Genomic DNA, 12,809 nt, shown 5'->3' on the forward strand with positions numbered 1-12,809 from the left:
TTTTTCCCACAGTGTCTTCGCGTATTTTGCTCATTTTGAAGAATATATTTGTGAGTCTGTTCATATACGTGTGGTCTAGTAATAACGCATATGACTAAACTTTATTTCCTAGACAAATCAATTTGGGTTGGCTATGATGATTTAATGTCATTTGGCAATAAGATTGTACAAATATTCAGTTATGCTCGATTGAAAATAGTTATACAAACTAATTAATGAGCTAGTGATGACTAGTAATTGATTTGACGTGAGAAATCGAGAACATAGTGAAACAAGTTGATGGGGTGAACAAATATGGTTTAACATGGAACATGCAAATCGGATGGATCAAGCAGTACATATTCAAATTAAGTAAATCAATCAAGCTCCAAATCGTCGATGGTTCCTTCTTCATAGCTAGCATATCAGTTTTGATTCAAATTTTGCTAAAATTATTATTATTATTCTTTTTATAAACTACAAAGTTCTGTTTTCATAGCTTCATCTAATAGTATTTTCACATTTAACCCAAAAAAGCAATAAAAAACAAACAAAACAAATTTTGAATAAGAACTTAATAAATTTGTTTTGTCAACAATAAAGAACAGTAATCGTGCAGTGGGGATAAAATAGTTATCAAACTTTAATTAGTTGACTATTTTCTAACATTTTATATGTCTAAAAATAATGTTTTCAAATTTGATTGTATTGATAGTTAAATATACATTAAATAATTTTTTAAAAAGCAAATATGAGATTTTCAACTTAAAGAAAAAGGTATTTGAACCAACCTATTTTTGAATGATGGGTCAGTGATTGAAGTACAGTTCACATTACATGACTACAAAGCACAGTCACTACAAGGAAATCAATTAAGCTTTTGAGACGAAAAAATAGTCTCATAAATAAAATACCCGGTCGCAAATTCTGAAAACCACAAATAATTATAACTCGGGTTATTTATTCAACGCTAATTCATTCCTCACAAGTTCATAAAAAGTTAACTCAAACGATTATATTTGTTTAGTCACGAATTTTGTCTTGACAACATTTTTCGGGTAACAATTCATTTGACGTGTGAACCAGTTATTGACATCGTTAGGGACATTTCCAATATTAGAATACAATCCGAGTTGTAATAATTCAAAAAGTTCTGGAACCTTAAAAACCAGAAAGAGAAAGAGAGAGAAAACTGTTTGTTGCATCACCATTTTCACATATAGAAAATTGAATTAGAGATGAAGCGTAAAATATGGTGACGATAACTTGCGAAAGAAGTTATGTTTACCCTTCATAAATACTTCAAATCACCCAAGTTACAAGAGGATTCCTCAAAGGAAAGGGTTAATTATACGTAACACAGAAAGTAAAATTAATCTCTTTTTCTAGAAGAAAAAGAGAAAAAATAAAAAATAATAATATGGAGGGGAGGTTATTGACGGTGTTGGTCTGCCTCGTCTCTACGGTGGCGATAGTGAACGCCGGCGATCCTTACTTCTTCTATACATGGAATGTAACCTACGGAACCGCCTCACCTCTCGGTGTTCCTCAAAAGGTGATTCTCATCAACGGCCAGTTTCCTGGTCCTAACCTAAACTCAACCTCTAACAACAACATCGTCATCAATGTCTTCAACAACCTAGACGAGCCTTTCCTCTTGACCTGGTACGTATCCATATATCCCCATTCTTTAGCTAGTTTCTGATTATATGTTATTAGGGTTGTTTTCAAGGACCGGATCATTTTCAGTTTAGACAGTTTTAGTCCACTCCTCGTTCTAAAGCTTGAGCCACAGTACCCATTATTTGATCTCGAGGGAACAGACCGGTTCATGATTTACCTTAGGAAAAAAGAAAAAGAAATGAGTATTAATGATGGGATTGTGACTGCAGGAGTGGGATTCAGCACAGGAAGAACTGCTGGCAAGATGGTGTGGCTGGGACTTCATGCCCCATCCCAGCAGGACAGAACTTTACTTATCACTTCCAGCCCAAGGACCAGATCGGTTCCTACTTCTACTACCCGACCACTTCTCTCCACCGGTTTGCTGGTGGTTTTGGTGGTCTCCGTGTAAACAGCCGTCTCCTTATTCCTGTTCCTTATGCTGACCCTGAGGATGATTACACTGTCCTTCTCGGTGACTGGTACACAAGTGGCCACACCGCTCTCAAGAACTTCCTTGACAGTGGACGCACCCTTGGTTTGCCTAACGGTGTTTTGATCAATGGAAAGTCCGGAAAGGTGGGAGGAAACAACGAGCCTTTGTTCACGATGAAGCCCGGAAAGACCTACAAGTACAGGCTATGCAATGTTGGATTCAAGTCTACTCTTAACTTTAGGATCCAGAACCACAAGATGAAGCTTGTGGAGATGGAAGGCTCTCATGTTCTTCAGAACGACTATGACTCACTCGATGTCCATGTTGGCCAGTGCTTTTCAGTTCTTGTGACTGCTGACCAGGCAGCTAAGGACTACTACATGGTTGCATCAACTAGGTTCCTAAAGAAGGAATTGAGCACCGTTGGTGTGATCCGGTACGCAGGAAGCAACGTCCAGGCTTCAGCTGAGCTCCCCAAGGCTCCCGTTGGTTGGGCTTGGTCTTTGAACCAGTTCAGATCCTTCAGGTGGAACCTCACCGCTAGTGCTGCAAGGCCCAACCCGCAGGGCTCGTACCATTATGGAAAGATCAACATCACCCGTAGCATCAAGCTTGTCAGCTCTAAGAACATGGTGAACGGTAAAGTCAGGTTTGGCTTCAACAGTGTATCACACGTTGACACCGAGACTCCTTTAAAGCTGGCAGAGTACTTCCAAATGGCAGAGAAGGTGTTCAAGTACAACGTGATCAAGGACGAGCCAGCAGCCAAAATCACAGCATTGACAGTAGAACCGAATGTGCTCAACATCACTTTCCGTACCTTTGTAGAAATCATTTTCGAGAACCACGAGAAGAGTATGCAATCATTCCATCTGGATGGTTACTCCTTCTTTGCAGTCGCGTAAGGCTCTTTTTTGTGATCCCTTTTGCTTTGTCTTTCTTTCTTTCTTTTAACTCTCTCTTTCTAACTAACTTTTTGCTGTTCTTGTTTCCTAGTTCTGAGCCAGGGAGGTGGACACCTGAAAAGAGAAAGAACTACAACTTGCTGGATGCTGTTAGCAGACACACGGTGCAAGTATACCCCAAGTCTTGGTCAGCTATTCTACTGACATTCGACAACGCAGGTATGTGGAACATCAGGTCTGAGAACTGGGAGAGGAGATACCTTGGTCAACAGTTATATGCGAGCGTTCTGTCACCTGAGAAATCGCTAAGGGACGAATACAACATCCCCCTCAACACTAACCTCTGTGGCATCGTCAAGGGCTTGCCAATGCCTGCAATCTACACTTAAAATAATTAACCACTCACTCCACAAGTGGGGTGCATACTAATGATTTGCTAATTAACCCTTTCCTAATTTGAAGTGTGTAATTTGTAAACTACAGTCTACAGTTCAACTATACTATCATTAACCACAAATCACAATTATAGACCAAGTTTTGTCCTCAGTTGAAACAAGTTTCGTATTGAGCACCACAACTAGTTTGTACTATAAAAAAGGAAAGAATCCCAAGATGTAAAGTTAGTCCAGATTCACGACAAAACAAGGCTTGGATTGAAACAAAATAGAATACCAGATAATGAGCAGTGACCACCACTTATTGATGAACAACCTCATGGAAATGCCTAACACCTCTTATTGAAATACCTATAATTCTATTGTGGTTTGGTGAAATCTGAAGAATGAGAGAGAGCGAGAGAGGAAGAAAGAATGAGAGAGGGAGAAAAATGGTTCAGTGGCGTTAGCCAAAAAGCTCTGATACCATGAAATCTGAATAATTTCCCTGAAGTTTATTCACCACCAATTACATCAATATATACAGAGGTCAAGAGACTTAATTAACGGGATTCTCCTTTGATTGACAAGCCTATAATCTAATCATATCAATCAAATTAATTACAATATTTGACTAGTATCTATCATTTGGTTCCGATTCGGTTCAGGATATTTTGCCCATGCCTATCTGCGACTTTACAATTATTTGAAATGCCAATTATAACTTTGATTTTTTTTTAGTTGACGTTACTTTCTTTGAACTATTGAAGTCCACAACGAAAGAAAAGTTGATTAACATAACATATAATTTTCTGTTAGATGTAAATCAGACCAAACGTTTATATTATTTAGGCTTCTTCAGTTTTGAGCTAAATATAATGTTATCCATATTTCGGAGTAGTAATTTTTTTTTGTTACGTAAGTTGATGAAAACGGTCGCTAGAAACAAAAGAGAGAAAAAGGAAAACCCTCTCATTTCATTTTAATTTAAAATTCAAAAAAGCGGTCTATACTCTTCTAATTTCCTCTCCTTGAAAAAACGGCTATATTTATTTTTAACAATAATAAATAACACTCCTATAATTTTCTCTGTTTTTTCTCTCCTAAATAAACGCTCCTCGATTAGACCTAATTTTCTCCTCAATATTCAGTTTTTCTCAATTCTACCGAAAAAAAACTTTGTGTTTTTTACGCCAAGGGTAAAGGCGTATGCTTAAAGAGAGATTTGGGTGCTTTCAGCCATGCCCACGTCGTCACTGCCACATCCACCACTGCAAAGAAAATTTTTGAGATATATCGGCGATGACATGGAAGCCGATAGAATTCAATGAACCTTTAATTTCTTATATGAGAAAAAAAAGTTATTTGCAGAAGAATTAATCAGCAGTGCAATCAGTTATTTTTGAAGCTTGCTATGGCAATTAGTGAAGATGAGAAAAGGTTTGTGTTTTGTGTTTCAAGCTTAGAGGGTTTACGTTTTTTCTTTTGATTTACATAGAGCCGTACCTATACTAATGAAGATCCTAAGTAGAGGCAGTCATAAGTTTTAAAAAATTAAAAACAAAACAAAATGATTGTGCAAGAATTGGTCTGAGATTTTAATCATTTGTCTAATTTTACTAAACTATATAAAACAGTAAGTATGTGAACATATTGGCCTTCGAAAATATTATAAATTCAAATACTCAAACATATGTGAAATGAATTTGTATCCACATCAACACACAAAATAGTGTAATATGTGAATATTGGTTTAGTTTATCCAATTTTAGTTTAGGCATGTGAGAAGAATATTCATCTATAAATGAACTTAATAAGTCTTTGTAGTAAATCAATTTCGATGTTCATTGGATGAAAAACTTAATAACTCTTCAAAGTTTCACAAATGTATTTTATGAACTATTTTTTTTAGTTTCGTCCTATGCTTAACAAAATTTATTGAATATTAATTATTAGCAAAATAACAAATACTATAAACCGGCCAAAAATTCACTTTGATTAAATATACTTTTTGATTATATTAAATTAGTCCAAAACTAGCTTAACTTTAAATTTTTGATATGAACTAGTCAATATAAAGGTGATCTCAAATTGTAATTTAGAATTTATAATTTTCATTTATTTTGAATAAATTTGGTAGAAGACTTTAGATGATGTAGTTTTTGCTTTGTTTGATTTTTTAGCTTATTCGTTTAAAAACAAATCTAGTTTTATAATATAATGTCTGATTAAAAAAAATTAAAAATACGATCATAATCACCACAAATAACAACATACAAATTCGCTATAAACATCTTATCCAATTAATCTTAATATTGACCACTAAATCAGAAATTGCAAATCAATTTGTTGAAAGATAATTTGTATAACAATTTATAAATTTACAAGCAATATTAATTAGATTTTTTTTAATGCTTTTATGAATGAACAAAAATTAAACGTGAAATTATAATATAATAGATTTTGTAAAAAAATAAACTTTTATAGATATTTTATTTAAATTAGGCCATAGGCCAATGTTTCCCAATGCATAAGACACGCGCCCTGGATTTACATCTCAAAGAACTCATGTGGTATGCTTTTTCCTTTTCTATAATACCAGACTTGTGCCATGAAAGAGGCGAGTACTTCTCTTGCGAGTACTTCTCTTGTCCCCAAAAAAGAAAGAGGATGAGATCAGAGAAGAGATTCAAGTTACCCCAAAGATACCAAAAAAACAAATCAAGACGTGCTTCAGATGTTTTTCCTAGCTTCATGAGACCAACAGCTAGTAGCAACAGAAGATTATCAGGGACAGATTTTAGCGTAATCTCCAATGGTCGTCCAGGCTTTAAGTCTAGAAGAAACTCAATGATATCTGTCCGAGCTGAATCTGTGTGTCTTCCGGTGAAGAAGAACGGATTTGATCCCGCGTGTGACTCACCAGAGAGGAGCGTTTCGAAGTCGACTTGCGTTATGCGTCCGAATACAGCGGATGATGCAGCAACGGTTTATAGTCAGGACATATCTGAATGTGATATTAAGTTGGTCGTGTCGGAGCACAAACCAAAGGTACTGCAGATGGGCCCCGGATCTGCAAACAAATCCCGCTCCAAGATCGGTTTCTTGAGAAAAACGTTAACCAGAAAGAGGGTGGAACAGAGTTCTCAAGGATTAAACAGTTGGCTTCATTTGCAATCCGAAAACAGGAGTTACGTGAAATAGGTAGGATCGAAGAAACATTTATGCATGTGTTTTTCTTTGCTGGTTAATTAAATGTATAATCCCTTGAAGCAATATATAACAAACAAGCAATAACTTGAAGAGTTGAAATCTTGGACAAGGACATAGTTTTGATGGAAGAAACAAAGGTTACATTAACCAAATTTATGAAATAGAGATTAAACTCTGGAAATAACAAACAGAATATCCAGTGGATTCAGCATCAAAAACAACAAGATCATTCTCGGTTTCAGGGTCATGGGTCATCAGTGTTTTCATTTGCACAAGATCATAAAACAGCAACTCCTTTTTCTTCTTCTTCTTATTAGTATTATTCTTCCCATCCAAAAGTGCTAGTGGATGGAACGCGCATAATGTTGGGCTACCATAAATAATAGAAATTACAAGCAGATTTATGGAACAAATTTTGTCCCATGTATTGTTGCTGGAATTGAACGACCATATCACTTGGATGTCGAGGTTGCTATTCTTCTCGGATACACATGACGATATCGTAAGGAGTACGCTCTGGATTGGCTGCAAAAGAAGCTTTAGATACGACTTGAAAAGCTTCCGTGTGAAGATCAAAAAATAGAACTTTGGTTTCTTGGCATTCCGTGAACCAATGAAGCGACCCATGTACAAAAACGGGATCGGCACAACCAGCAATCCGATAAGGAGAAGCAGGAGTGACATACCTCCAAGCGTTGGTGCTAAAGTCGAAAACTTCACATGTAGTAGCGTTTTCAAGGCCTATTTCTAAAGAGTTGTATAGCCAAATGAGCTTGTATGTGCCTCTGGATATGTCTTTACCGAATCCAAGCTTAAAGAATGAGTGTCCAAGTTCGAAGTAACTTTCTCGTAAGTCGATCATGAGTTGCTGAAATTGGCATAGAGGAAGAGGGCGAAACCATCTAGTGGTGGGGTTGACCACAAACCCTGATTGTTTGTGATGATAAAGACAAACCAGACCGTCACAGCTATCAAAGGAGACGAAGTACTGCGTGTTGTTTTCCTTCTCCCAAGGAGTAGGGATCTTGACCGATGAGGATGAACCCAACACCAGTGTTCTTAGAGATTCTATGTCCGGCGGGTGAGGACATCCTGACACCAAGAGTACATCTGGATCTCCTGATTGCTGTCGCTTCTTCAACTGTCTTTCTTCAAAGACTGGTGATTCGATCGTTGATTTCCATTGCTTCGACACAGCCTTGAATCTCAGCAGAGAATTCACCGCAAGTCTCTCCAAGATAAGCTCTACGACATCGTGTGGCACCGCATTCCATCATCAAGCGACGTCTTTTCCACATTCTTGCCTTGTCTCCGTAGCCATTGATGAGATACAGAGGCTTATTATATATACTGCAAGTAATAACAAATACATAGGAGAATTTCAACATTTTCCTTTCCTTCAATCTAGAATTTCAATAAGGAGAATTTTCATCAGATCAAGGAAAAGGATATTCTCTCTCACCACAACACAGATCTTCTCCTAGCTAATACTCAAAAACCTCGACACTTTCCTTTTCATAATAAAAATCTAAAATGTCAATAAGAAATTTCTAGGATTTTCCATCAGATTTTCTCTCTCCAAACGACACAGACAGATCTTCTCCCATTTACTCAGAAACCTCTTGGAACCGAACCCTATCTCTTTCTTTTTTTTCTGGGCTTTGAATTTTCTTTGGGCTCAGAACCCATATATGATTTAAACCAACGTCTTTCGTCCGTTATTTGCATTTTTTCGTACTTTGAATGAATCTATTTTTTGTCGGCAATATTTTTTTATGAAAATCTGATACGTGCCCGTGAGCGTTAGACAATCATTAACGGGGTCGTTTAATGGGTCTCTTCAAATATTTTAATAACTAGGGATTAATTTGCGCCGGAGATATATTTTTAATTTTTAATTAATTTAAATAATTTGATGAAAACAGTTATTTTGTAAAAACAGTTATTGTTATAAAGTTTACAATAATATAGTACATATTTTTGTGAATTTTAAATAATGAATTGATCTATATATATATATATATTTTTGAATTATAAAAAATGAGTTAATCCGTATATGAAGTTATTTTATAAGAGTGTAAAGCAAAATAAGTTGTTTTAAACCCGTTGGCACTAAACTAAAATATTATCTAAGCTATTATATAAAAATTATAATATTATAATCATCAACTCTAATTTGCATAGTTTAATAATTGACATTTATAATCTGTTCACTAACTATAAAAATTTAATTTTATCTTTTTAACTATATATGAAAATAATATAATATTCTTTACACTTAGGTTTGATTTATAATAAATAAATATACAACAAATTATATTTAATTTAAAATATATATAATTTAGTAGATTGAATATATTACTTATTTTAAAAATTAATATTTTGAATTTTGAGATTTTTTGTGGGTATTAAAAAATTAAAATTATAATCTGTTCATATCGAACTAACCCGTTTACTTAACATATTTGTATTGGATTAAAATTTAATAATTAATTATAATATTCACCGTTTTTTTTATTTAAACTTTATAATATTCACCGTTTAATAACTCTTATTTCACCACAAACTTTTTTTATTTAAAAATCAATTTTTCATATCAAATTTTTAGTAAAATAACTAAAAAGGTATTTTTGTATATAATCAATCAAATGTAGCAAATTATTGAAAAAAACACTTCACCACTTTTTTTAATATCATAACTTTTAATTTTGACTTTTATAATATTTCTAAATTCAAAATTTTATTTTCACGGTTTTAATTAAATATACTTTATAATATCATTTGAAAATAGAAATAATAAAAACTATCAGATTTTTGAATTTAGAAATTAAATAATAAATATACTCTATTAAGTGAGAAATAAAGACTTTCCATATTTTTAGCAATAGAGTTGAAAGACAACTATATCCTTTCCTATTTTAATTATTTTTTGTTATTTGTAATGACATATCATGTAATATTTTACAAAATAAAGGTTATATTTTAAAATGTTTTACTCAAATAATAATATAGAGATAAAAGTTGAGAAAGTTGGGCTTAAATTGTAAAAACGTCTTTATCTGGCGACGGGGAGAGACGTCTCTTGGGCCAGATGTCACGTGTCTAGAGGTCAAAAAATATGGGGAAAATATAATTATTTTGCTTGGGCTTTTTTTTTCAATCCTTCGATGAGTTTCTACATTGCACCATGCAAATTATATAAGTCTCACAAGAAAATCTCTAATTCAATTATAATATTAAAATATTGAATAAGAGATCCATGAAAGTCTTTGGGTTGCTGATGCTATGAATTTAACGGAGCCCAACAATCTGTGCTTGTACATAAATAGAAAAATTGAAGCCTGGAATAGAACATGGTTTGGAGGGTGTATTTTTCACTGACCAACAGACCAAGGATCTTATATATGTTATGGCCGTGAACCATATTCTTGTTAAGGATTGCTTTAGGTTCCTTATAGCATTGTTATGTTTGATCCAGAACCAATGCTTTTTGTGAGAATTTGCATTGTTTCCCTTGATCACCAAGTCCACTTCTTCACAATTCTCTATGATAATATGCTTCTTCCACAATGTTTCTCTTATTCAAAGACCACACTTAATTAGACTTAATTAGCTTCACTGGAAGTGGCCTCAAGAAGAGCAACAGAAATATCTGTGCACATGCAACCATTGAAGAAGAAGAGCCTTGCATGCCTATGTTTACGCCAATTGTTCACAATCTGTACTCTCGTTCTTGTCTCTCTGCACCTTATCATCATCCGCCAAGTTGCTAATTAGCTCAGCTTCTCTTCTCGTTGTAGGATGAACTTGTGACGACAGATTTCTTGCTGATATCAATCAGTAGACTGTTCAAAATCGTTGCAAAAGGTGACCCAGATATGTTGTAGCTCTATGTTAGAACAACAATTCCAAACAGAGATCTCGAACCCTAAAAAATTATCCGGAATGTAACACCATCAGCTGTGCCGGAATTAAAATCGGCGGCAGGTTTTGACCAGAACAATTATTAAGAGCGACTATTTTCCGTCAGATCAGTTACCATCTTAAGCTTTATTTCCTTTTTGTTGATTTAGAGATGTTTAATATATATATCTATTATATAAAGACTCAGTTGAGTCTCACAAACTTGACACATCAGCACTCCTTTGAATGACACATCAACTCATTTATTTGTTATTTAAAAACTTTAGTAAAACTCTAATTAATTTAAGCTAATTACTTTTATGTTCATATTTCTGTGCACTGATTTATTTACCATCATGGGCCTCATGGCTTTTTGACTCCCATTTTTGATGCTTCCTATTTTTAATGATGCTTCAAACGTTGTCTTAAATATTGGTTACTCATGTTTCAACGCATAAAAAATAATCAGCAAATATAGAGGAGAAGACATGGAAAAAAGTAAATATTATCTAAGATTTTTTAATAAATCTCTAATCTACAGCTTGCACGTTGTAACTTATGCAAATTTCTATATAGAAGCTTACTAAAGTGAATGTTGTTCACAAATCCACGGTCTAAGATTTATTTCTTGGTCATGGGCAGAGACATCTACATTTAATACCATCGTTTGTGTTCATTTAAAGGAAAAGAAGAATTTTGCTTTTAAAAAGAAGATTTTGTATGATAGTTTCGAGAATTCTGTGAAGAGTAAATAGCAAGACAAAGTTATAATAATAATTTCTAAAATAATAATAATTCGGCGACGAAGCTATAATAATAATTTCTAAAAACTTTGTTTTAAGTTAAGCTGGTGTAAGTTATATATTCTATTTATTTTTGTTTTAGAGAAAATTTTAAGGGAGAAAAATAATACTCCGAAAAACTTATTACATCCATTAGTAAATTTTTTAATATCTATGTTTTTACAAGAAATGATAAAAATCTCGTCTTAATGAATAATAATTAAAGAAATCTTTGTGGAGAAAAGATAAATATAATTTATATCATTTTATGTGCATGAAATGTAGCTTGTTTTATCTCCATCAGATCTTGGAGTTGGAGTATTGGTTCTCCCAAGTACTGCAATAAAAAGCCACTGGAGCGGCAAGAGCCAAATCCGATGGTGAAAATGGAGAAAGACGTATTTGGTAAGCTTTTACGATAGCTGGTCATGCTTATCTAAAGTTCTAAACTCTACCTGTGATGCAAAAGATAATATATAGTATGAAATATCACAGATTTTCATGCTATATTCATTTCCTAACTTTTCTAATTTTAGTGGATATTGTGACGGTTTTGCCAATGAGAATATGAAAATTTTATGGAATAAAGTTATCCATTTATTTTGAGAATATACCTCTTAGGTTCCTAATCATAATATTTAGTATTTGCTGGATTCTCATATCTTTGTTTATAATGTTCAAGATAATTTTTCACGTTTAATTGAAGACAACGTTTCTTAATAGAGAAAATTTCTCATAAGATTTCATAAAACCAAAAAAAAAGTCAAGAAAAAAACTAATTAAAACAAAATCACTTTAACAAAACAAGTTAACAACTAATCTCTCTAAACATATATATGGCCAGTCCAAAAAAACCAAAAATCTAAATTTTTTTTTTAACATCATCAAAAATCTAAATTTAATTTCAGTTTCTTTTGGTTTTTGATCGACAGTCTAGATACCTAGAACGGTTTGGTTACCCAAACCGAAGATATCGAATTTATGTAAATAATAATTTGTAGGTGGACACAAGCGCTTTTTTGCTAGAATGTTTGCCTTCGAATTCTTCATGCGTGAAATGTGTGATATAGTGAAGGAATTGTAAACTGAAATTTAAGGATAAAACTAAACTTCAGTTTTAAACATTATAAAAATATTAAAAAGAAAACCCACGCATATGCGTGGGTACTCATCTAGTTATATATAAAAATTGCTCAACTTTTTCCATATGAGTGACATATCATCATTTGAGAATTGATATGGGAATGACATGTGTCATTTTTTATTTAAAATTATAGTTTTTAAAGAAAATTAATTAATAAATTTTAATATTAAGTGTTCAACCACTCAAAAAAATGAAAAGTATTTTTGTTAATTGATTCTTAAATAACATTTATGTAAATATTAAACAAAAATTTATGTTATAATTAATTAAAAATTAGTATTTTTTAATCATTTTTTGTTTTTTAATAATATTATATTTTAAATTAATTGATTTATAATAATATACTAACAAATAACAAATGATGATCATACTTAAAAAAATACAAATATATAAATTTGAAATAGTTGAAGA

At 33.1% G+C, this 12,809-nt stretch overlaps 2 protein-coding genes across 2 annotated transcripts; one reads left to right on the top strand and one right to left on the bottom strand.

Moving 5' to 3' along the window:
- The first annotated feature begins 1,322 nt into the window (after positions 1-1,322).
- On the top strand, positions 1,323-3,579 carry LOC18011347 (L-ascorbate oxidase homolog). Its single transcript, XM_006392560.2, has 3 exons — positions 1,323-1,644; positions 1,872-2,978; positions 3,074-3,579. Exons 1-3 carry the CDS (start codon positions 1,400-1,402, stop codon positions 3,369-3,371), a joined length of 1,650 nt encoding a protein of 549 aa, XP_006392622.1. The 5' UTR covers positions 1,323-1,399; the 3' UTR covers positions 3,372-3,579.
- A 3,141-nt stretch (positions 3,580-6,720) lies between these two features.
- Positions 6,721-8,136, bottom strand: LOC18011345 (F-box/LRR-repeat/kelch-repeat protein At1g09650). The gene is given in 3 exon segments (XM_024150439.1): positions 6,721-7,056; positions 7,058-7,836; positions 7,838-8,136. Coding segments are annotated over 3 exon segments (1,233 nt in total). The 5' UTR covers positions 7,958-8,136; the 3' UTR covers positions 6,721-6,722.
- Between the last annotated feature and the right edge of the window lie 4,673 nt (positions 8,137-12,809).

Source organism: Eutrema salsugineum, unplaced genomic scaffold, assembly GCF_000478725.1.
Source record: "Eutrema salsugineum unplaced genomic scaffold, Eutsalg1_0 scaffold_7, whole genome shotgun sequence".
NCBI lineage: Eukaryota > Viridiplantae > Streptophyta > Magnoliopsida > Brassicales > Brassicaceae > Eutrema > Eutrema salsugineum.